The 26,684-nt window shown below is 32.2% G+C and overlaps 1 protein-coding gene across 3 annotated transcripts in view; it reads right to left on the bottom strand.

Moving 5' to 3' along the window:
* LOC123701897 (phosphoenolpyruvate carboxykinase [GTP]-like) overlaps nucleotides 1-26,684 on the bottom strand; it is a 53,558-nt gene that overhangs the window by 17,767 nt on the left and 9,107 nt on the right. The window contains exons 2-14 of one of the 3 annotated variants that reach the window (XM_045649506.1): nucleotides 18,273-18,333; nucleotides 8,670-8,766; nucleotides 8,173-8,318; nucleotides 7,462-7,646; nucleotides 6,783-6,905; nucleotides 6,285-6,443; nucleotides 4,746-4,849; nucleotides 4,141-4,354; nucleotides 3,676-3,862; nucleotides 3,076-3,274; nucleotides 2,503-2,652; nucleotides 2,118-2,315; nucleotides 913-1,325 (exon numbers count right to left, since the gene is read on the bottom strand). In XM_045649506.1, coding sequence (XP_045505462.1) covers nucleotides 1,221-1,325; nucleotides 2,118-2,315; nucleotides 2,503-2,652; nucleotides 3,076-3,274; nucleotides 3,676-3,862; nucleotides 4,141-4,354; nucleotides 4,746-4,849; nucleotides 6,285-6,443; nucleotides 6,783-6,905; nucleotides 7,462-7,646; nucleotides 8,173-8,318; nucleotides 8,670-8,766; nucleotides 18,273-18,304 — 1,899 coding nt within the window. In that variant the 5' untranslated portion in view covers nucleotides 18,305-18,333 and the 3' untranslated portion in view covers nucleotides 913-1,220. Of the gene's footprint in view, nucleotides 1-912; nucleotides 1,326-2,117; nucleotides 2,316-2,502; nucleotides 2,653-3,075; nucleotides 3,275-3,675; nucleotides 3,863-4,140; nucleotides 4,355-4,745; nucleotides 4,850-6,284; nucleotides 6,444-6,782; nucleotides 6,906-7,461; nucleotides 7,647-8,172; nucleotides 8,319-8,669; nucleotides 8,767-10,279; nucleotides 10,523-18,272; nucleotides 18,334-26,684 lie in introns of those variants that run through there. The other 2 variants (XM_045649504.1, XM_045649505.1) reach the window with 2 other exon arrangements.

Here is a 26,684-nt window from a genome sequence, read left to right as displayed (position 1 = left end):
ACATTGTGTTATGAGTTTTTGCTTGTCTATCTTAACATAGAATTAAAGTTATACATAACTAGATTTCCGCCCGCGGCTTCGCCCGCGTTTTCAAAGGAAAACCCGCATAGATCCCGTTCCCGTTGGATTTTAGGGATAAAACCTATTCTATGTGTTAGCTATCAAGTTATATTTAATGTGATACATTCTGATAAGATTGTGATTAATTCAATTACGTAGTAACGAAAAATAACCTATCAAAAAATTTAATACTTAGGCCTGATAATATGAAAATAATTTAGTAAAGTAGGTGATACTTTCCGCATATTGCGTTTTATTAGTGCCTTTATCAATGAATAAATTAATAATTGGTATGTATATATATATACATAATATGTAGAATTATCATGAAAATCACTTACAAAAAATTGCAAGCATGTGATTGGTGCAAGGATCATTAAGTATAGTAATAAAATTTATACCTACCACTATTTAGCAATTAAAATAATAAGTTTATATTTGATAACTTGGGTCGAGTTCTTGGTCTGATGACAATGAAATTGCTTCTATCGGTTAATTTTTAAACAAATAGATATCGAGCAAATTTTATTAAGGCGCGAAATAGAGAAAAACCCAGCTACAGTTGTTTTTTGTACGGTTTTCTGGAGCTATTTCCTGCTTACCCAAAAGATATATATCAACTAACTAGCTGTTTCCCGCGATTTCACCCGCATTACTCCGCTCCTGTTGGTCTTAGCGTGATGATAAAGCGCCTTCCTCGATAAATGGGCTATCTAAATCCGAAATAATTTTTCAAATCGGACCAGTAGTTCCCGAGATTAGTGCGTACAAACAAACAATTTTTTTGCTGCGTATTGGAGTCTTATTTTTGATATTTTGCAAGGGGAAAAAGGACAAATAAAAGCAGGTATGTATAAATAAAAATTATTTATTTTAGTCCTTACAAAATATGATTCTTACAAACTAAACATTTACTTAAAACTAATTAACACAGCCATGTTTATCCCCACACACGATGTTGCCAGAGCTAAAAAATCCGTCCGTCCAAAAATATTTGTTAACATAGCAATATTTTATTAAAAAAAAATACGAAGCATCTGGTTTATTTAATAGTCTTAACATAGTTATTATTTTTTTATAATAACTGTGTATTTTTAATATAAATGGTTATTTATTAATAATAACTGTGGTTTATCAAGTCTTTGGTATATATAATTTATCTATGAATTCTGAACGTTTTTCTTTAGAGTCATCAGTTGGTCCCACATTTCGTTCGGTAGATCTTCACCGACTTCCTCTTTGAAGTATTTTCCTATCGCGTCAGCCTGAAATTAATAAATTTGGTTAATGTTTTTATATGAAAAATAAAATCATAGTTAAGAGAGAAGTAAGAATGTAAAGGAAACACTATATTTTTTATCTAATTGAACAGACTGATTTCTCGTTTAATTATGAATAGGCTAATTATATATAGTACTAGCTTCCGCCCGCGACTCCGTCCGCGCGGATGTCGGTCTTCGCGTGGATGGTTTATATTTTCTCCATTTTGAGTAACTCTGAAAATGATATCTTATAAATATCTATTGGACCCAAATACGGCTAGGCCTATAATAATACGCAACGTGTGTTCGCGGTTCTACGGAACAACGTCTATGGACAAAACTGAAAAATTAAGATTATTTTTTTTTCTACGTATTTTTCCAGGATAAAAAGTATCCTATTTTACGCCCAGGATAATAAGGTATAATTATACCAAGTTTCATCGAAATCGAACCGGTAGTTTTCACGTGATGTCTTCACATACAGACAGACAGACAGACAAAAATTTTTTTAATCACATATTTGGGTTTGGTATCGATCCAGTAACACCCCCTGCTATTTATTTTTTTTTTAATTTTCAATGTACAGAATTGACCCTTCTACATATTTATTATATGTATAGATACTGTGCTTTACCAGACAAAGACTCAAGACAAGCCTCTTGACCCATACTGAATTTAATCTGCATCTAAAGAAGTTTCAAAATCGGCCAAACTTTTAAGTTTATTAGAAAAAAACTTGTAAAGGCAATTTTCTTTCTACCTACATGAATTAAATTTAACAAAACACATACTAACCTCTTGCAACCAAAATTCCTTCGGTATACTGAACAGTTCCTTCATGTTGATATTGCCCAAATCCTTAGTGTTCAAAGCATTTTCTTTAGGAATATAACCAAGAGGTGTTTCTACATGACAATCTTCTTCGTCACATCTACGTAACACCCAGTCGAGCACTCGGGAGTTCTCCCCAAATCCTGGCCAGAGGAATTTACCCTGGAAATTGGGAGATTTGTTTAAATAGGATGGAAAGGCTATATAACAATTATTACATGGTGTCGAGCAATGAAATGGTACCAAACCAATTATAACTCGGTCACAACAAAAAATATTAATGAACATCCTGTATGTTAACTTCATATAAGGATCCAATCAACATTATTAATAAATTCTTCATATTTACCTCGCCATCCTTCCTGAACCAATTGACATGGAATATCTTGGGCATCTGTCTCCCAGCTTGTGGCATGGATAACCAATGGCGGAGGTACTCCCCGAAGTTGTAGCCGAAGAATGGACGCATTGCGAACGGATCGTGCATTACTACTTTACCCTGGAAATAATTAATGAAATAAATAATAATTAGTATTGATAAGGACAGTTTGCTATGTTACTTATTTCTAAGGAAAGCTTCTAAAAACTTATAATAGAAAATAAATTCGTGATACATGTTAAAGGTCAGTGATCTAAGCTACATTTTCTTTTGACAGCGTCGCATTTTTCATGTAAGTGAATTTTGATTCCTATAATATCCTTTCTATGTATTTTAAATATTCTTTCTCGATCTAAACTCGGATTACTGACAATCAAAACTTAATTTGGCATACTTAAGAGCTTATGATTTGCAAACACTATTTTTACCATTCGCTGTGGAAAAAATAATTTCTTTCTAATATCGATGGGAGAAGTTTATATTTTTCATATTTATATGTAAAAACGACATAAAAGTGACATAAATACTAAAAAGTCTACTTACAGCATGCTCAGCAGCAGCTGTAGCCTCAGATCTCATAGAAGCGCCCATGAACACTCCATGCGCCCAGTCCCTCGCTTCCACCACCAACGGAACTCCTTCAGGCCTTCGCCCTCCCAACAAAATAGCGGATATAGGTACACCAGCCGCACTTTCCCATTCGCTATCTATTATTGGACAGTTCTCTGCTGGTGTGCAGAATCTGGTGATGAAAAGTTATAATCAGTGCTATTTATCAGGAAAAGTTTATTATGGAAGATAGGAAGAAATATTACAGAAAATTGGAAAGAGACATATTCTAGAGAAAGATGTGATAGGGAACGATTATAATCAGGTTTGAATCACGTTTAGTTTAATATTTTCCGCCTTCATAAAAACGCTAAAAATATTGTCTGAAATGGGCAGAAGCAGATTGTTTTGAATGAAATTAAAAAAAATATACTTAACATATGCTAAAAATTGCATGTCGCACATAAGATATTTTATTCTGATTGTTGAAGTATTTCAAACTGAATTCTGGAGTTATTCCAATTCCTGACAATTTTGACTTATATAAAAAAATTCCAATTTATAATATCTTCGACTTTATTCAAGTATTTATACCTAGAGTTAGGATGAGCAGCGGGAGCTTTCCTGTCCCATTGTTTTCCTTTCCAATCTGTAAGACCCTCGGGCGCTGCTCCCATCCCCTCCCACCACACGCCGCCATCTTTTGTTTCCGCGACGTTAGTAAATACTGTGTTTTTGAATACTGATGCCATTGCAATCGGGTTGGTTGAGCTTGATGTGCCTGGAGACAAATAATGTTAATCTTAACTTATTCATATAAGGAAGTGTTTATTCTATTTTTTTTTTTGGATATTAAAAAGTTATTAGTTATTGTCATTTTACTCATTAGGTAAAGTACTTTGATATCAGTTTCAAGTTTTTTTGATATATTTAATAGTTACGGAATAATTGCCTGTGCACACTACGATTACACCCTGTATAGCTACTATACCATAGACCATACCATTGACAAACTATACAATAGACACTACCATTAGACACTCTACCATAGACACTCACCAGGTGCAACACCAAAGAAGCCGTTCTCCGGGTTAATGGCTCTCAACACGCCATCACTATCGAACTTCATCCACGCGATGTCATCACCAACACACTCCACCTTGTAACCGGGGAGGCTTGGGGTCATCATCGCAAGGTTAGTTTTACCACAAGCAGAGGGAAAAGCGGCTGCTATGTAGCGTTTTCGACCGCGGGGGTCGGTTATTCCTACGATCTGTAAGTAAATAAATATTTAAAAAAGGTGTAGAATTACCATTTTTATGGCATGTCACAACTCACAGTTGATTATTATTGACCGAGGACAATAGTTAATATGTCACTGAGCATTTTTTATTGCAAATAATATTTTCATAAGATTGGTTGCACGCGGTAATATCGGGTGATCGTCGTTGAAGCAGTAATATTTGATAAAATTTTCCCTCGTTCAGTTAAAATATTTTTAGGTTGGCAACTCATGACAGTATATGGATGTTTAAAAACAAAATTAAACACCTGATACATTTAAACGTGTAATTAATAACCTTTTTTCAATAGATGTCTTAAAATATGTACAGAGTTCAAAATTTAAAATGGTCGTCATTTTAACATATTGACTGTAAACTTACAAGCATATGCTCCGCCAGCCAACCTTCGCGTCTAGCAAGAACGGATCCCAGACGAAGAGCGAAACATTTCTTTCCCAAAAGACTGTTTCCTCCATACCCACTACCTGTAAATAATAATTATTTAATTTAATGCATTGTCAATTAAGTCTACTTTTGCGAAAAGTTTATTTGTATTAATTTTTCATACTAACGCGAACGTGCTAACCTTGTGCTAACCGTGCTAACATTTTGAAACAAAATATTTAAACCGCCATTGATTCAAAATTAGAATTTCGAATGCAATTATATTTGTTTTTTTCTTTAGGTACTTTTAGTACGGGAGCTAGCAACGTTTAAAAAAAAGTCATTTTAGTATAGTTGGGTTTTTGATATACTGTTTCTCTTGCTATTTCGGTTAGAGTCCGGGCTGTCTGGCTGGCCGCAGTGGTTGCGTTTATTAGTGCGCATCTTATCTGCACAGGAAAATATCCTTAATTTAAAGTCATTTTTTAACGCGTAATTTTTAATCTTTTGCCTTTAGATAGATCCATCAGACATAATTTTTTTATTGCAAGACGTTTTTTTCGTTGTAAAATAGGTGCCATACGCAATTTTTATTTAAAAATAACTAAAATGTCATCGAAATAAGTGAAATTACATCAACATGAGTCCGCTTAAAAGGTAAGTAATAACTTTATTATTTATATTATATTATCCTTTTTTAATACTTATATTGAATAATTAGTAAACTAATATTTTTAATAGATGGTTTCATATTTATTACACTTTTGGGTATAAATATGAATTTGATGATATTTGTATTTTCTAGTGTTTGATTTTAAGCGAGTATTATACATTTTGAAATTAAAGACTTGGGAAAATAATACAATGAATAAATCGAGTTTAAAATCCGTTAAAAAGTCTTTAATTTCTTGATGATATTTGGTTTTTATCAAGTTTACATTAACGTCATATTTGAGGTTCGTTGGGAAAAAGGAGGTGATATGGTAGATTGTTGCAAAAAACTGTAAATAGTAAAATGAATATTGTATATAGTATAAGTAACACAGTGATTACTTATCCTTCACTGGGACTCATGTTGATGGAATTTCACTTATTTCGATGATATTTTAATTATTTTGAAATAAAAATTGCGTCTGGCACCTATTTAACAACGAAAAAAACGTCTTGCAATAAAAAATGTATGTCTAATGGATCTATCTAAAGGCAAACGATTAAAAATTACGCGTTAAAAAATGACTTTAAATTAAGGATATTTTCCTGTGCAGATAAGATGCGCACTAATAAACGCATCCACTGCGGCCAGCCAGACAGCCCGGACTGTAATCGAAATAGCAAGAGGAACAGCATATCAAAGAACCAACTATACTAAAATGCTCACTTGTCAACGTTGCTACCTCCTAGAATATTTTTTATTCACAATTGTCACATGCCTGTGTGTCATTGTCATTTGACACGATTATAAAAAAAAAACATCTTTTACCTACTAGAACATTCTAAATTCAAATTTTACAAACAGCCAGTATTTTTTTAACCTACCATAGCTAACGATTTCGCTGTCAGCCGGTCGGTGCAGTATGATAGTGCGTGTGGGGTCGCAGGGCCAGCCAGCGGTCCCGGGGGTTTGGGACCGTCCCACGGAGTGTAGGCAACGGACGAAGTGTTCGTCTTTGCGTAGCGCTTCTAGTACTGATGCACCTGTAGATGAATTAGGATTTTTAGTAAATATAAAATATAGTATGTATATTAATTTGAGTATTTATTATGCTTACAAGCTTATTTAGATGTGTAGTATTTCGTATAAATTTAAAAATTATGTTTGAATTGAGAATCTTCTTATTTTTTGAAATAGGTTAAAAATGCAACCTTTATTCAGAGTTTTAATAAATGCTCTTTAAAACTCAATAATTTAAACAGTATATTTATGCACCTCCAAGTACATAACTCAAATATAAGGCTACAGGATGATCATTATTTTTTTTTAAATCTACACAATTAATCACTTCAATAATTTAAATAAGTGCTTCATATACATACCAATTCTCGTCATGACTCTCATAGAATACACGACATAAGGCGAGTCGGTTATTTCCACACCAATCTTGGATAATGGAGAACCAACCGGACCCATAGAGAATGGGATCACGTACATGGTGCGACCTGTTGGTAAAAAAATGATTATTAAATTACCTAAATAATTGCATATTTAGATGCAGATGATGATGATGATAAAAATTGGGAATTGTGTATTAGTACCTCATTCTCATAACAAAAAAGGATGTTTTTTCAAGTGAAAAATTAGTTTTTCAGGAAAAGCATCATAATGCAACGTAATATATAATTGTAATTGATTGGTAATTGGTATTTTTAAATTGTAAACAAATACGTAGAAGGAAGCTGTGAATGTAGGAAGTATTGGTTATCACGGTCCTTGAAAGTATAAAATAGTTAATAGATTATTTTTTGTTTTATTAACTACGCTTTTAGTAACCCGTGTAACAAATCTATTTTATGTGATATTATCGATATTCGATATAGTATAGGTAATCAAACTTGTACCTAATCGTTATAACAAGACAGACTTAGTGCTCTTAGACGCTATACATATTATATAGTTCCCGAGCCCGTAGCAAAGGATAAACGCAATATCATTTCTTTCAAAGAATCCTGCTTGAAATGCTAGATTTAACAAAATCAGTAAAAAAATAGAACTTACCCCGCATACATCCCGGGAACCGTTCAGTGACAGCTTTATCATAGTCATTTGGCGCTATATAGTTGCCAAGCGCGCTCTTCTGCCCAGCCCGAGCCGCGGGTACTACGTCACGTTCTCGCTCCGAACATATGAACGTGCGGGATTCTACGCGGGCCACGTCCGCTGGGTCAGTACGGGCTAGCCAGCTAGAATGGGTGGTATTTAAATAAATAAATAATGTATAAAAAGTGGGTAAGTTTTTGGATAAATAGGAGTGTCACTATTAACGAGTGCATGGAATGATTGTCATTAAGGATACAATTTATCAAGCGTAATATAACACCGCCAAAATATTGGACATCGTAAGTCAAATGGCACGTAGCTTGCAAGAGGACTTACAAAACATTATTTAAACTAGGTGGTATGCCGTATGTAAGACAAGATTAGGTATCTAAAGAACAAGTTCGAAGTATATATTTTGATCCAATAGAATAATATGCAAGGCAATATACACAATGTGAATCAAATAGATACACCCAAAATAGCTATTCGTTATCGTCGCAAAGTTTTGATCTTCTCACTTGGTTTATAACCATCTGTTAAAAGTCTCATACGACCAAACTAATACAAGGTACCAACTATATATTATGTCCCTTTTAACTTAGAAGGTATGACGGTGTACCTACACAATATTTTCAACAAATTAATGACACAACGAGTAACCACGCTTACCAGTTATCATACTTGGGCAGCGGTTTCAGTGTGCCTTGCGTTTGCATGAGTTGCAGTAGCGCTGACGCTTCTGCTTCAGATCCATCACACACGTGCACGTGCTCCGGCTCGCAGAGCGCTGCACTGCGCTCAATGAATGCGCGGACCTGTTTATGGGAGTTCGTTTTTAATATTTCATTTTAGGGTTAGTTGGCTTGGGCTCGCTGTGCTAACATTGACCCGTTATAAAAAGGAACTACTAGTTAGCAGTTGGTAAAAGCATTTTCAGAAATAAACCAATGTTAAATTTTTCCTTCTTACTGTTGTAAGTAGTTAAATTTTACATCTTGCGCTTCTAGTATGCTAGCCAATTAATTTAATAACTAATTTTTAACAGTTAAGTACAATTATAAATTATTTTTTTAACTGACCTAAGCTTTCCGTAATTATTTATTACATCTCCACTACAATTTTCACGTGACATTCTGTTGGAATTTGTTATTGATTGTCATTCTCACCTTCGGTGTAAGAGCTGCGATTTGCGGACTAAGCTTGTTACCACGGAGTGCAGTCTGGTGTGCAGCGCGACTGCAATTCAGCGCTACCTGAGCGAACCTGTAGCAAACAAGCGAACTTATAAAAAATGTCTGACTGTTTCAGTCAAGTCACCTGTTGCAAGTAAACGAACTTACCAAATGTCTGACAGAATAATTCAAATGCCAGTGTAGCGTGCAAACGAACTGACAAAATGTCTGACAGAATAAATTAATTTACTTGTAGTCAACAAACGAACTGACAGAATGTCCAACAGGATAAGTCACCGAAGAGATCTGGTAAGTTTCCCTTGTATTGTTTGTCGTGTAGTACAGTATTATGAAATTATTACGTAGGTATTCTTTGTTACTATGAAGCAAATGCACATTATTTGACTTAAAATTTAAAACAAAATTACTGATAAAATAATGGACATGAACAAAATTAATACGAGATATTTAAACGTACACGTGTAAATTGATGATTAAACACAACAAGGTAAAAAATCTATTTTAGAAATTATATATTTTTTTAATCATTTCTGTGAAGATGTTTTTTAAACACATCCTATATCAATAAAAATAAAATGACATAAAAAATGACAATTATGTATCTATTAAATAAGAGCGGATTCGATAATTAATATTCACAACAAAGTGAACCAATAAAAAGTAAGTAGATTAATTTTTTTTTATTGAAAATGAGGAACGTAGTAAGTATGTATCTACACCAAACCTATGTAAGTATATGAAACTGACTTATATAAAATTATTTATTTTTGTAACGAAATATTTATAAGATCTTATCTTTATTTTATCTCTATTTTTTAAGCACTGAGCAAAAGTTTAAAAATCAATTACATCATTAACTACTTATTATTTATTATCTATGTTATGTTCTTTGGACCCTTGGTACAGATAAAATTAATTGGAACACTAGTGAGTAGTGACTAGACCAGACTAGTATATAGAGCATGTTGCAATCCGGATACTTATCAATGACGTCATTTAAATAATTCCACAACCAATCGATGGACTTTGAACTTGAAATCATAGCCGATTTTTTAATGACGAAGCTGTAGGCAAATGCAGAAGTTAGATAAGTATGTTACAAATTTATAATTTAGCAGTGTACGTACTAATTTTTTTCCTCAAGAAACAGCGGCTGTATAGACTACCTAGGTAGTACCTACTAGTTAAAATCGTAGTGCAAGAGCAACTTTTGTCTCCGCAACTATTTTGTCTCTCCCATCAACTCTATGGGCTAGTAAGATTATGTGCGCGCACGTAGCGACGCAACTCTCTATAGAGTTGATGGGAGAGACAAAATAGTTGCGGAAACAAAAGTTGTTTTTGCGCGCTAGCTCTAAGGTCTAACACAAAAGTAAATTTCAAGTTGTACACTTGTTTTATTTGGGTTGTATAAATAAATACTTATATAAATTGTAATAATTTACCTAAACTAGAAAATTTATTAAATTATTTTTATTCATTAATTAAACAAACAATATAACAAAAAATCAACACTGAAAGCATCGAAGAAAATATAAAAAAATATTTTATAGGATATTTATGAAATAAAGTAGATTACTTACTCTGCTGTTTTTCTTATATAGTCTTCGGGGACGGTTTTAAAATGCAACATTTTGAAAACCTTCATAGGTGGACGCAAAATAAATAAAAATTAAAATTAAAAGAATTGACTAGTAATACTCGAATCTAAAATAAAATAGCACTAAATTTTATCCAAATTGCTGAAGCTGAATAGAAATATTAACCACTTATAGAATTTTATTCTATCACCCATTTAATAATATAGGTTTTCAAACGATAAATGGTATTGAATTACATTTGCGCGCGCTTTATACGAAGGAGTGTGCGCTATGCGCTCTCTGATTGGCTGAAATCGCGGGCGTGTCGTTGACGTCACATCATCGCGTCATTGGGACTGTCGTTTAGGCGCTAACAGTTTTGTTTTCTATGCGCATAGTCCATGCGCATTCACAATTACAAGAAAAACAAAAAGATAAGATTGCAACGCAAATGTTGTTTATTAGAATAATAACCAAGACAATGTAACGTCATTAGAAGGTAGTAAATTGATATGTAATGGATACTAAAGCATTAATTTGGTCAGTTTTACAGTTAGTGTCCCTAATTGTTTTCTTATATACTTTATTAAATAATTTTATATGCATGATCGTTATATGTAAATAATTTGCAATGATCTAGTAGAAACTAGTAAATTAATCTATGATCAAAGGAAATAGATAACCTCGAAATCAAAGGGAATTCAAATAGTGTAGGAGAACTATTTAATATTTTCTAAGGAAAAAAATAAAATAAATCGAATAACATTCGTGATAAATAACCTGTAAAAGTACTAAAATGAGGTATGGGAGGTCATTTATACATTTTTATCAATATTTTTGCTTTGACTTTTGTCTTCACTATCAAAATAAGAAAAAATCTAATAAATATTACAGCAGTCATGAACTGCATAACTTATAATGATAAAGTTGTGGCAGTGAAATAGGGCGGATTATTTCGTCAGCCATTTTGCTTTGGAGGCTGTGTTGCGTCATACAATATGAATGTTCAAACTTCGAAGGGTCATGTACCTATTTAATATTTATTGCATCCAAAGGTTGTTGTAAAACCTTCAAATAAATGTAAGCAAATGATTATTTTCACAGATTATATTATTTTATTGAAAATCTATAAGTACATATAATAAATCTGTAGAAGGGTCAATTCTGTACATTGAAAATATTGAAAAAATAAATACCAGGGTGTGTTACTGGATCGATACCAAACCCAAATATGTGATTAAATCAATTTTTGTCTGTCTGTCTGTCTTTCTGTCTGTCTGTCTGTATGTGAAGGCATCACGTAAAAACTAACGGTTCGATTTCGATTAAACTTGGTATAATTATACCCTATTATCCTGGGCATAAAATAGGATACTTTTTATCCCGGAAAAATACGTAGAAAAAAAAGTCTTAACTTTTCCGCGCGGACGGAGTCGCGGGCGGAAGCTAGTTTTCAATAAAGCTGGGACGATGATTTTCTATTCTCTTAGATAAAGCTTGATTTTAAGTTTAAGTAGTTAAAAATATTTAAGTACTTATATAAGTATAAAATAGTAAAATTCGAAACATTTTACTATTTAAAAATGGACACACTATGCTTTAAGTTATTATTTTATAGTAGAATGATTATTTACTACGAGTTATTACTACGATTTACTTACAATTGCGTATTAGGTACTAATACTTAATAAATAACTTTCTTTATTATTATCAGGGTTATCATTTTACTACAATATATTAGTATCTAATTAATGACGGCTCATGTATTCAAATCAATATTAATTTGTATGGAAAATTTTATTTTCTAACTCAAAACAACAACAAAGAGCTTAAGATGGACGTAGGTGAAATTTACCTTCTATATTATGTGTGAAGTAAACCCGATTTATTAAGATACTAAACATTCCTTTTCTTATATAGGTATTATCTTTTAGACGATTTAAGTTCGTATATTTCTAAAGAATAGAGTTTTTGTTCAATATCAGTAGGTAAGCGTGCCAATCTTTTAAGTTTTAACTCAGGAAAAAGTAGTGCGAATTCAAATAGTAGGTGGGTACTTATTAATGTGTTAGATGATCCATTTATAGAGCAAGATTATCGAATATATAATAGGCAGAGAATACTGGCTAATTGCTAGATAAAACATTACAAAACAACCACAGAACACTTAAGTATCTAATAATATAGGTATGGTGATGGCCAAAAGCAAAATTGTTTCAAAATATGGGTAAATTTAACTCTTTAAAAGTAGACGCAGTTTGGTGGATCAGCTAGTGTTACAAGAATATAATTAGAAAAGCCAGGGAGATCAAAAGTGATAACTATTGACGCAAATTCATTTGTTTTTATCATTGGCTCTATACTCTCTACCTACAATGTTGTGATCGAATCGATCGTGATGAATTAGTATGTATGTATTTAGTTCAATATTTATATTTAGTACATACAACAGTTAATTTATTTTTTAATGTTTAATATCTGCTATTTAATATTAAAATACTGCTAATTACTTCATAATACTGTTGTGATTTTAACATTGACTCTATAAATTGCTCTATACGTATCACAGACTTGAGACTAAATATCTTCCAGTAATCAACTATTTTAAAACGAACCGGTTGGGGCGGGGCACTAAAATATTTTTATAAAACAAGTTATTACAAACCAATCATGTAATAATTAATAAATCGTTAAATAAAGGTCTTATTTACATACCAGTTTTCGATGCGGATGTCGCTTCATTATGCTTTGTTTATTTTTGTGTTAAAATGTATTCAGTATCCAAGTTTAGAGCTAGCGCGCAAGAGCAACTTTTGCCTCCGCAACTATGTATTTTGTCTCTCCCATCAACTCTATAGGAAGTTGCGTCGCTATACGTGCGCGCACTTTCTTACTAGCCCATAGAGTTGATGGGAGAGACAAAATAGTTGCGGAGACAAAAGTTGCTCTTGCGCGCTAGCTCTCAGTTGTTTCAAAAAAGTCTTACCTCTCTATGGTATGTCTAGAGTTAAATGCGTCTACTTTTATATTTTAACACAAGCTTCTCAATGCACTCGTAAGTCGTATCATATTTTCAACAAGCGATCATATACAAATTTTCCCCCTTCTCAAGTTTTTTTCTGTAATAATAACTACATAATATTATCCATTCATATATTATAAATTTTCTACAATATTCCTTAAATAATGGCAACACAGAGATAACGAAATCCCATTAGCCGAGGCTCACCAAATATATTGGGTAAAATAAAACAAAGGAATTATTATAGACAGATGATATATCTCGGAAACATATTATGGAAGCATTCAAATGAAAAAAACTTCAAAGAAACGGTAAGTATCTTAAACGTGTTGTTAAAAAAAAATATTTTTCAGGAAACAGGTAGGTACAGCATTATGTTCAGACCCTGACCTTCGAACTATACCCGGCGCGGCCTAAGATGATCCCTATGACACTGACAGTTATTCTCAAGAGACAAACTTGTAATGGCGTCACCATTAAATTAGAAACGTATTGGAGGCGTCTAAAAATGGCATTTATTAATTTTTACGTAGCTTTATCCTATTATAATGATATTCCGTTGGAATTATAACAATTCTTATCATTTACGAGAAATTATATCAATCTGACTTTACGTTTACGTCCTTCAAAACTTACATCGTTGGCATTTATCGACTAGTGCGGAAAGTATCGATAAACAAATTTCGATAATGGAAACGAGTTCACATTCTTTCCATGCTTAAGCTATAGTTCATTCACTATTGAATGGAACAGAAGATCGCAGCATACTTAATTAATAATTACCGTTCGCGTTAATTTACTTACCTATGATAATATAAGTTTTTTAGAAAAATTAAATGGGGGATTCCATTTTCATGATAAATTAATATACACTGTGTTAAACGGGTTAAAAATTACGAGAAAATGATAAGGTGTATTTTTATGTTTTTGAAAACTTTCGTTTTACTTACCGTTTCGTTTACATAATAGACGTTAAAAATTCATTTTATAATATTTGTAAAAACATGTTTACCGAGGTGGCTGAATGCAAACCACGCCTTTGCCTATAAAATAGTAAAGTATCGACAAGATCCATCATACGAGCAATCACTAAGACGAACTGTCATAGGGATCATCTTAGGCCGCGCCGGGTATAGTGGTAAACTGTGTTAGTTTTTATAAGGGGCGTTTCCTAATTTTATTTGTATTGTAAATACTTATAAATTTATAAAGAATAGAAAAAATTCGATCACGAGGCGGGACTCGAACCCGCATCCTTCGCGCCATTCCGGGGCGGATGCCTCACCAACTCGGCCACTCGTGACCCGCCTGAGCAATCGAATTTATTCTATTCTTTCAGTTTTATGTGTCTGAAGGGACACACCGCGCGCCATCTATTGAAGTACTTGTAAATACTTAGTATGAAAATTAGTTTTATTGGGCTTATCTCTTTGTGCCTGCAGTGTATTAACAGCATAGATAGTAGATACTTCTATCGAGTACGGTCGGGTACGGTATAGATCGACGTTGGTATGGTATAGATACCTACCTCTATTGTCAAAATATTTTACTATTGTCAAAGATTAAAAAGATTAGAGATTAGAGACTTTCTTCTAATTAACGTAGTAGCAAATGTTCACGGGCGGTGGTGGTCCCTTACCATCAGGCGAACCTTAGCCCGCTCTTCATCAAATTATTGTTTTGTCACCGATCCTTGATAAGTGTACAGACTATAAATTAGACTAGCTTTCCACCCGCGGCTTCGCCCGCTTTATCAAAAACCTAATAAGTTATATACTAAAACCTTCCTCTTGAATCACTCTATCTATTAAAAAAACCGCATCAAAATCCGTTAAGTAGTTTTGAAGATTTAAGCCTACAAAGGTACATAGGGGCAGAGAAAGCGACTTTGTTTTATACTATGTAGTGAAATCGCGTTAAAAGAATACATTCAGACATACATGATACAGGTGAAGCTAATAAAGGTTTGTTATATATAACTGATCAATGATTCTAGATTTCAGCTTGCTAACGTAAATGCTATGTAAGTGTGCATTTCTTTGTGTAGACCTGCTGCCGAAGGTCGGGTAACTGGTCTGGAGCAGGAAGGCTTGGACCACGTTATTACGTTCACCTATTTTGTATAGAAGTCTATTGGAAGCTTTGTTCCTTTGTGCATTTTTAAAGCATGATTTGTCTTATAGTAATGCTCATAGAAGTACCTACACATTCATATATTTTGTAATTTGTATATTGTATACAATATACATACCTACTTTATTTAAATAGATACTTACCTACGTATTGAGAATATCCATACAATCTACATTTATCATAACATACTCATGTTATCCCTTCTAATATTATAAATGCGAAAGTAACTCTGTCTGTCTGTCTGTTACTCAATCACGCCTAAACTACTGAACCAATTTGCATGAAATTTGGTATGGAGATATTTTGATACCCGAGAAAGGACATTTTATTGCGAAATATGTACCACGGGCAAAGCCGGGGCGGACCGCTAGTATCTAAATAAATATTCTGTGAAATACCTAGTTCAGATTTAGGTTCGTAAAACAAGATGAAGAAAAAAATGAAGATGAATATTTTTAGCTTGCTAAATTAATATAATTATTAAAATAATACCTACCTACCTACGCAACATATAGGTAAAATAATTTAAAATACGTGCAATAAGATTGTGAAAAGCAAAATAATCATAGATCTTACCTACAGGTTTGAAAGGCTCTGAGTAATACATATCTTTACTTATCTCTTAATTGTTGAATGATTTTGCAAAATAAATTTTTCGTGGAAAAACTTAAGTAGTTTGTAAGTATATAAAATAACAAACGTATAAGATAAACATACAAATGTAAGTATATTCTTTTCCTCTTTCGTCATTCAAAAATGATAATCATATAAATTTATATAAATGATAATCATTTTTTAATTACTTGTACATAACATAACCTAGTTTTGACCATAGTGTACAAATAAAATAGACCTACCTACCTATATACTTACTCTAAAGTTGTTAGAATATCGAGTGAAGAAATTAAAGACTTTTTAACGGATTTTAAACGCGATTTAATCATTATATTATTTTCCCGACGTTTCGAACACTTTACAGCGAGCGTGGTCACGGGGAGACGGGGAAATAATATAATGATTAAATCGCGTTTAAAATCCGTTAAAAAGTCTTTAATTTCTAAATGTATAATACTCGCGTAAAATCAAACCCTAGAAAATACTATATCGAGTGAAGTTTATCCAAATGTTAATAAAATTAACAATACCGAGAAAGATGGAGGAAAATAACCAGAGGGTATGCCCAGACACAGGGGTCAAAGATCCGTGATAACGAATTAATATTTAAGATATCTATATTAAAACATTATGTTATGAGTTTTTGCTTGTCTATTATATTACAAACATTAAAATCTATACTAATATTATAAAGCTGAAGAGTTTGTTTGTTTGAACGCGCTAATCTCAAGAACTACTGGTCCGATCTGAAAAATTCTTTCGGTGTTAAATTATAAATAGCTCATTTATCGAGGAAAGGTTTATAGGCTATCATCACGCTAAGACCAACAGGAGCGGAGCAATGCGGGTGAAACCGCGGGGAACAGCTTGTAAACAATAATTAAGGGGAATCGAGAATCTCTCTTTGTCTGGTATAGTATTACCTATTATGTGAAGCACATAGTTTTTATTTAAATATATAGAACATAACTAAGTAGTCAAAAAGTGACCATAATGGTCATCAATATGATACATTCTCATACTATAAGCTATTGAGATACTTTACATTTACGTTGCTACGTAGTCGGTAGCAACAAAAAATATCCAATTAAAAATATTAAATACTCAGGCCTAATAATATGAAAATGATTTAGTAAAGTAGGTTATACTTTCCGCATATTGCGTTTAATTAGTGCCAAATTAATCGGTATATCTACATAATATGTAGAAATATCATTAACATTTATCAGCGTTTATGAAAATTACCTACAAAAAATTACAAGCATTTGATTGGTGCAAGGACCATTACCAAAGTAAGAAATAGTAAAATTCTTATCTACCAATTAATGTAAAAAAATATATATTACTAGCGGTCCGCCCCGGCTTCGCCCGTGGTACATATTAACGTTTTCTCTACATAAGAACCATCCTCGTACTTCAAGGAATATAATAAAAAAAGAATTATCGAAATCGGTTCAGCCGTTCTCGAGTTATGGAATTACAACGAAAAGTGGCATTGATTTTTATATATTAGAAAGATAAGTAGGTATAAAGTTATATTATTTTATAATAGCAATTGGAATAAGTTTATATTTGATAACTTGGGTCGTGTTTTGGTCTGATGACAATAAAATTACTTCTATCGGTTACATAAACAAATACTTAATCATTTTTAAACAAATAGATATAGAACAAAATTTCTTACTAATAATTCTAAATAATCATGTTGGTATGTACGTACCTACATTAAATTTTTATATGCCATTGTGAATAGTAATAAGTTTTTCGTATTCGAATAACGGTAGACATAACCATAAAGCTACTGCCTGCCTAATTATCTGTGGCGCGTTAGTCTATATTATATTCTATGTCTTTGGTAAACATAAACCAATAAAAACCATTCATTTTATACAAATATTATTATAAAATATTTATTTGTATCAGCTGATAACTCAATGATGCAATAGGGGCTCGCGGCCGTGCCTCCGCGCTATCTCGACCTTTGAGCCCATACGTTATAAATATAATTATGTTTACAATAATACGTTGCACGTTTTGTGTACGTTGACTTTATGTATGTTTCCATTGTTTTATAGATATAATGTTAGGTTTGGCTTTATAAAATCTTTCTTAAGATTATGTTTATGAGAAATACTGGGTTAGATCAAATAATAATATTATGGTAGAGTTGTAGCATAAAGTAGTACGTTATTTTAAAAATGTTGTATTTAACAAATTTTTACATACTTTTTCGATATCCTCGTGATGAAGTACACCATCTTGATCGTTGTTGGCCTTCAATTGTTTCCTGTGAAATAAAAATAATAATTTGGTTAGGTTATCTTATTAATTTTTAAAGGACGCTGAAACAAAATTTCCCCAAAATGATGATTTGCGTCTAATGTAATTAGAATAAACAGCCGATATATAATAAATTGACCCAAATCTATATTACTAGTTACTACGTATGAATTGTGAGTCCTCGTGACAATAAAATTATGATTTTAAAATGAGTAAAACATTACTCCTACACAATACCTACACATATCTGATAGTCCTGAATATATATTTTACGTAAGTAGGTATATTATTATTCATTTCATTAATATATTTTACAAAAGAAACAATTTAATCTGATAAAGGGAATGTTTAATTTATATTTTCGGGATTATTTCAACATTTGAACAAAAAGGATTAACCCCTCAGCTGTCGCGGCGCGCCGCCTCAAAAAGGTGCTGTCTGTCGGGCAAATTCGAGCTTTCGGCGCTGATTTGCCGATTTTTTTCGATATTAAAATTTGTGATATAAACTTTAACCTGTGAGACTCTTGTAAATTTTGATGCTAACTAGATAACCAAACTTTATATTAGTTACCTTACTTACTCCCTGGCATGCTTATTTTACTTATTAGAAGCATTTTTTCCCACACATTTTGAATAAATGTTACATTGTAAAGAAAAATACTCATAAAAAATAATATCAAGGTATTTTAGATTTTTATTTTTGTATTTTCATACTAGAATAGACAATCTTTTGAGTGAATATAACAAAAACATAGGTTTATTTAATAAAAATTCGAGAAAGTTGATTATGAATATCATCGTTTACGCATGAGCATAAGCAGGCGCGATCTCCAATCATGTTCATACAAATACAGACTTTACAGGGTGCTCCAAAATGACAACATTTCAAAATTTTTTGCTACTTGTTTTTATTTTTATTTTAATCAAAACTAGATAAAAACTAACAGTAATTTTTACTTTTTGGAAATATTTAGGTTTTTATTAATGTTTAAAAATCGTCTTATTCCTAAATGACGTTATTCTTATATGGGCTTTGTTCTAACGTCTGTATGTATAACGTCTCCACATGTCTAATTTATTTTCTCTTAAAATTTGCATTTAAGAAAATATTTTTTGTGATAACAATAGCATTATGAAGAAATGCTTTTTTTTTCTTTCATGCTCTTAATTATTATCTATACATATAATAAATCTGTAGAAGGGTCAATTCTGTACATTGAAAATATTGAAAATATTAATAGCAGGGGGTGTTACTGGATCGATACCAAGCCCAAATATGTGATTAAAAAAATTATTGTCTGTCTGTATGTGAAGGCATCACGTGAAAACTAAGGTTTCGGTTTCGATGAAACTTGGTATAATTATACCTTATTATCCTGGGCGTAAAATAGGATACTTTTTATCCCGGAAAAATACGTAGAAAAAATCTTATTTTTTTCCGTGCGAACGGAGTCGCGGGCGGAAGCTAGTAATCGTATAATATGAAATGTTGTCCAACTACAAATCGAAAGGCACTGTATCCATTCAGAAAAATGTCTAAGCTGTACAAATGTGAAATCTACATTTAATTATACCATAACTTAATTATAAACCGTTACATTTAATTTATAAATCAAAAATTTACGGAAATTTGAGTTTGAAACATTTTTTATAAAATATAGCTTATGTAAAGGATAAAAATCAATAAACTTAAAGATTCAGAATAAATAAACAATTACATATAAATGATATTATACATCTAAATGTTATACTTATCATTCTAAAAATCAACAAATAATAGGAATCAGAAAACATACTAAATGAAAATCATTATATTATGTCCCTAGTTGTATAGAAGAAAGAATCGTATCATATTATTGTTTTATTAAAAAAATGAACGTTATGCCTTAATAAAATTAACGCTCCCAATCCTATTTATGCATATATAACTTAGCCACGCGTTACTCAAATAATTTTGTCCGTGGGCTAAATTAGCTTATGAGTAAATAAAAAGTACAGAAATTCTTAAAAAAATATCAATCATCTAACGGATTGAAATAATAGGTAAGTACTTAAATAAATTTTATTTAACTGATAGCACTATAAAAAATTGTTATGAAGCTTTGTGTCTGTACTATTTATATACTCATGTGGTTGTAATGTGTGATGTTGACGCCAATATTGGCCAATTAATAGGAATATTTGCAACTTAGCACAAATAACGTCGAACAGAACGAACTTGTTCATTATTTCTTGTAATATATCGAACACAACGACCGCCTTGAGACGACGATTTATTACCACGAGGTTCCACTTGAATTTGATCAGGAAAGTGATGAAAGCTATCCAATCTAGTTTTTATTTTACTTCAATACATGCAGTATTTCCAAGCATATTGTAATTAAGATATAAACTAATCGGTAAAATTGTATTAAAATCGGTTCAGTAGTTTAGTCCTAACTACTAAGTCCGTAGTACACAAACGGCATGGAACTTAAAAATATTTTGATTGGAATAAAATAAAACGTAATGTGTAGAATTTCATGAAGAATCCTGGTATCAGGAATTAAAAGCTGCAAATTCCCAGACACTGATCGTGTAAGTATTATTATCTGTTCATTTGACAAAGTATACAGAGTTATATTTTCTTGATTTCAAATACTGTTACGTCCTATTGTTAAAGTAAGCCTTGGAGTGTCTTGTCTTCCATTGCCACAAGGATCGTTGTTCCATTTGAATTCTCTTTTATTGATACTCAAATGCTTACGAATCGGAAAAAGGTAATCCTATCAAATAATTACTTAGATATTTTTATCTTCAAATGAAAATTAAAATATCAAGGTGGAAGTTTATTTAGGGTTACCTAACAAATAAGTAATTATTGATTATGTAATTTTAGACAGCAATGTGATATCTTCAAATAAAAAAATTGCATTCTTCTTCTGGGTAATAGAAGCAGTTTTGACACCAAAAATACAATAATTGTTATCGCTAGTCATTTACAAAATGAGAGGATAGATTTATATTTTCAGGCGTGCTACAAATGATGCATTTAATTCGTTTTATTAAATCTGTAATGTTCCAAGGCTATTTAAAGTCATGAATGCAAAAAAATAATCGTCTTCAGACAGCGATCTACATCTATAACGTTCTGCCTACGAATGTACTACATATAGTACATAATAATAAAAAACTCGCACACCGAGGGCTCCGAACAAGCCAATTTTTTATTATGTTGTAACTCTAAAATTTTATGATTTTCGAAATTATTCCTCAATCTGCGCTATAAGAGCTTATTTTACCCCAATTTCAAAACTCTACGTACACGGGAAGTACCCTGTAGGTGTCGATTCCCTTGCTAATGTCGAAATTTGCGAAAATTTGCAGCATAAACGGCTGTATCTTTTGATTGCGTTGGTTTATAAGTTTGATTTTTTCGCAGCTTCAATCGACTCAAGTAATCAATATAAATTTCAGTTAAATGTCACATTACGCGCTCCTTATAAAATGGGTCTTGACAGACAGACAGACAGATGGGCAGATGGGATGGACAGACGTAATCTTATTAGGGTTCTGGACCATTAAAAACCAAACCCTTTGGGATGCAGCCGTTAATACTGCAATTTTTAGCAAATTTTGACATCAAAGACATAAAAGGCAATCAAAACCGACAGAGTACTTCCCAAGTACATAAAATCTTTAAATTTGGTAAAAAGCAATGTTTTATAAAAACAGATATAAGAATAATTGCAAAGAACATGATTTTTTAATTGCCATTTACAAATAAAAAAAGTACTTAATAATTTCAACTTTCAACTAAAATGAACGCCTACGTGTATTAACTTGATATTCACATTTAAAACTCAGATTTACAATTTAAAAGATACCAAAATTGTTGCCTTACTCGATAACGTGACGGTATTGCCATGACACAGCATAATAAAAAAAATAAGTTTGTACGAAGCCCTCGGTGCGCGAGTCCGACTCGCACTTGGCCGGCTTTTTATTTTTTCTGAAACTTAAGGTTCCCCAATAAATAATAATATGTTGTATTTGTATGAAGGTAAGAATATGTTGTACAAAGTGTTAAATTTCTTTTTGAGTTTGTCCTACACAAATTACATAGTATCACTTTGTCCTATATATAGGTCATAGTGAAAACCATTGTTCCCTTGTTCATTGTTGTTTGTAGGTTTTTTTACTATTTTTTCAGCATATATACACTTTTAACCATAATATACTAAAACTAAAAGAATTAAGAAAGAAAATGTGTCTCTGGAATTTTTTCGTAAGCAGGTTACGGACTATAAATTTTGTAGTTGATTATGTATATCGTTTTTAACCTGAGGACAATTATAAATACCACAAAAACGACACCTTTCAATATAAACAAAACATATTATCATGTACATTTTATTTTGTATGAAAATGAAAAATTTAATTGAAGACGAAATTTAAAAAATAGTGACGTTGAATTTGTGAACATCCTGTATGCGGATTTTACGAGGAAATTATTGTCGGTTTTGATTTGAAAACGAAATATCTCTAAAATGGAACACAGTATCAAATTTTGAATTATATCATTAAAATCTTCATAAAATTTCTCGTAAAATGATGTAAAGAACAAATACAATATGTAAAAAAAAATGTGATTTACCAGGGGTCAAAAACTAAGCAACGTACAGTTAAGTGATAGATACATATTTGAAACCATTATTTATGGTATAATTGTTTGTAATTTTCATTATTTCGGCACATAAACATTAGGTTATATAGTCAATAATAATAAAAAGACCAATAAATAATTACCGTTTTTCAACTTTCCGCAAAATTTTACATTTTGTAAAACTTTAAAAGTTAAAAGTTACTCGACTAAAGTATGACATAATTACTGTTATATTTCGAATATTTATCGGTCAAATTATTATTGGATGGACTTTAAATATTCAGTAATTCATAAGCTATCAACTAAATAGTCGTTTATGCAGATTTGAACTATATTTGCGTTACAATGAGCCAATTTCCAACCGGCGGTGATTTGGCACAGATCTGTGCCCCGACAGACTACGGGTACAAAATTTTTGGCACAGATCTGTGTTCCGACAGACGAGGGTTTAAAAAGGTTTTGTTTATTTGTTTATTTGAAGAGTACAGTGACAGTCCTACGCAAATTAAACATTATTTACTTCATAATATAATTAAATCTTTATAACAATAACGTCTAACATTAGAATATAATTTTGTGACATCCATACTAATATTATAAATGCGAAAGTAACTCTGTCTGTCTGTTACTCAATCACGCCTAATCTACTGAACCAATTTTAATGAGATTTGGTATGGAGATATTTTGATACCCGAGAAAGGACATAGGCTACTTTTTATCCCGGGAAAATGACACAATCCCGGAAATCCCATGGGAACGGGAACTATGCGGGTTTTTCTTTGACTGCGCGGGCGTAGCCGCGGGCGGAAATCTAGTTATTTTATAAAGTTAATTTTATCGATACTTTTAATTTTAAAGGGCTCTACATTGGTTGATTTATTTCAATGAAACTCGTGTGGCTTTGAAGTTTAAGTATTATATAAATAAGTTTAAGTAGATTATTATTTTTCTTAAATATTCAAACTAAGTATTCAAATATATTTTTTTATACCTAACAGAAATATATTTCGTTTAAGTTTACAGACTCTTTGTGAGCTCCAATTGTAGAGCATTACAGAATTAATACTACTTTTTATTTTTTTTGTTTAATAATTTATTAAAGAGTAAAAATCTGCTAGGTAAGTACCCAAACCTAATAAGATAGGTATTTATAAAAAAAATGCAATAACTCTATGTAATATATCGTAAAACGACGGTTATCTTTCGAATTGCTTTAAAATTAAATTTGCCGCAAAATAAACAAGCCATATACAATTGATAAAAAAAATATCTTGACCTTAAGTTAATTGTCGATTATTATTCAAAATATATACGTATAAACTACAAACTATATTAGTAGCAGTTTTTGTCAATATAAATGAAATCGTGAATAGAGATCGTTTATTGTAATGTCAAGTAGATATTTCTCATAATTTTAATATTTTTATCGCGAATTGTTTAATCAACCTATAGAACTTTTGGTTAAGCCAAATGATGCAGTGATTACGAACTATTTCATCAGAATAGATTGTATGGATTCTCTCTCTTTAGAAACTATAGTAGCTTTCCGCGGCTTCGCCCGCGTTTTCAAAGAGAAACCCGCATAGTTCGCGTCCCCGTGGAATTTCTGGGAAACCTATTCTATGTGTTAATCCAAGTTACCCCCTATATGTGTGCTAAATTTCATTCTGATCGGTTCAATTGCCTTTGCGTGAAAGAGACATCCATCCTTACAAATTTTCGCATTTATTATATATACCTAGTAGGAACTAGGAAAAGGAAATAGGAATAGGAATTAGGATAGGATGGGACTATCGGAGCTATAGCATGAGTATATACTAATAACATACAGCTGTAGGTGGCTGTAGAGTTTGTTTGTTTAAACACTCTAGTCTCTATTCGCAGGAACCATCAGGCAGATTTAAAGAAATCACACTTATGCATATGGAAAAAATAGGAAAGACTTTCTATGTGATTTTTTTTGCACATTTGTAGATCCAATATAATATCAGGTAGATTGTAATTTGTAGGTATTTTTACTGCATTGCCGTGTTTATAGGTAATACTAGCTGCGCTCGGTACTGCGGTTTCACCCGCTTGCCTCAGCTCCTGTTGGTCTTAGCGTAATGATAGCCTTCCTCGATGAATGGGCTATCTAACACTGAATGAATTTTTCAAATCGGACCAGTAGTTACTGAGATTAGCGCGTTCAAACAAACAAACAAAACAACAAACGCTTCAGCTTTATAATAATAGTAAGTATTAGTATAGATTATGTTTGATATTGTCGTTACCATGTGAGATATAAAAAGATATTAACAATGAATCACGATACTACTTTGCTTACCTACTCATATTATTGTTTTTTTTTTTAAATCCGCTATGTCATCGTAACTGCTTATCTCAGGAACTACTGGTTCGAATTGAAAAATTCTGCTTATTTTCGATAGGCTTTTTATCGATCAAGGTTAGTCCGGGTGTAATCGTTAAGTGTGCACAGGCGATTATTACGTAACTATTGCAGATCAAAAAACTTTAAACTGATATTGAAAGTACATTACCTAATGAGTAAAATGACAATAATAACTTTATAAGAATAAAACGGGAAATGTCCGAAAAAGTTACATTAAACACTCCCGATGTCACTTTCGATATCAGTTTAAAGTTTTTTGATCTGCAATAGTTACGAAATAATTGCCTGTGCACACTTAACGATTACACCCTGTATATGCTAGTACATAACATAACACTACAACAAACAGTAGTGAATCATAATGTTGCAAAAATTTTCCTTTTGAAAGCACACGAAGTAGCCTTTGGGCAGCTTACTACATTACTACTCATCTATACTAATCTATACTAATATTATAAAGCTGAAGAGGTTGTTTGTTTGAACTTGCTAATCTCGGGAACTACTGGTCCGATTTGCAAAATTATTTCGGTGTTAGATAGATGTAGTTATTTTTTTTTTTTTTTTGTATGGTGTTTCTCAATGTTAGCCAGAAGGGCTACTACATTTTAACGCGGACGCGGGGGTGAACTGAAGGTTCACCCTGGTAGCGACATGCACAAGGGCGTACCCCCTTGACGGGGACCACGAACCTCGGCTTGAGCTGTCGCTTGAGTGGAGGAGGCCAGAAGGGCCCTAATCGGACGGGAGATGTAGTTATATGTGCAGTGTGTTGTTCTTCTTTCACAGGAAAACCACCATTTGATAATACTCAGCAGTGATGTAGCTTGTATACCAGAATAACACATAAGCTATAGAAATATCGTCTTCTTTCTGCGGGTTCATCACTTCAACCACGAGACACCAAAGGGACCCGTGAAAGTTGAATGCGCGCGGCACAGCCTTCTGTACCTATAGACTATAGTATATTATACTAGATGTACCTATATTAGCAACTGTACGACCTATATATGGCACAGAAACCCAACAAGATTTATATATTACGCAGTACTATAGAGCGAATGTAACCCTGAACTTTTTTGATCTCATTCTCTCTGACGTTTTACTTTCGCAATACTTGTATTAAGATTGATTGTATTCAGTTCAATCTATTTGATAGGTCATAATTTAATTAAGAGATTCTCTATACATAAATATAATGGTTTGTCCGTTTTTTTGCGCGTTGAGAGTAAAATTTCAAGGTCGCGTCATGGTAATACCGTCACCTCATGGAGTAAGACTACGATTTTGGTATCTTTGATTCTTGCCAAAGAAGTTTCACT

The sequence above is a fragment of the Colias croceus genome, chromosome 22 (genome assembly GCF_905220415.1).
Source record: "Colias croceus chromosome 22, ilColCroc2.1".
NCBI classification, from domain to species: domain Eukaryota; kingdom Metazoa; phylum Arthropoda; class Insecta; order Lepidoptera; family Pieridae; genus Colias; species Colias croceus.
Note: the sequence above shows the minus strand (reverse complement) of the source record. Positions and strands in the feature narration are given on the sequence as shown.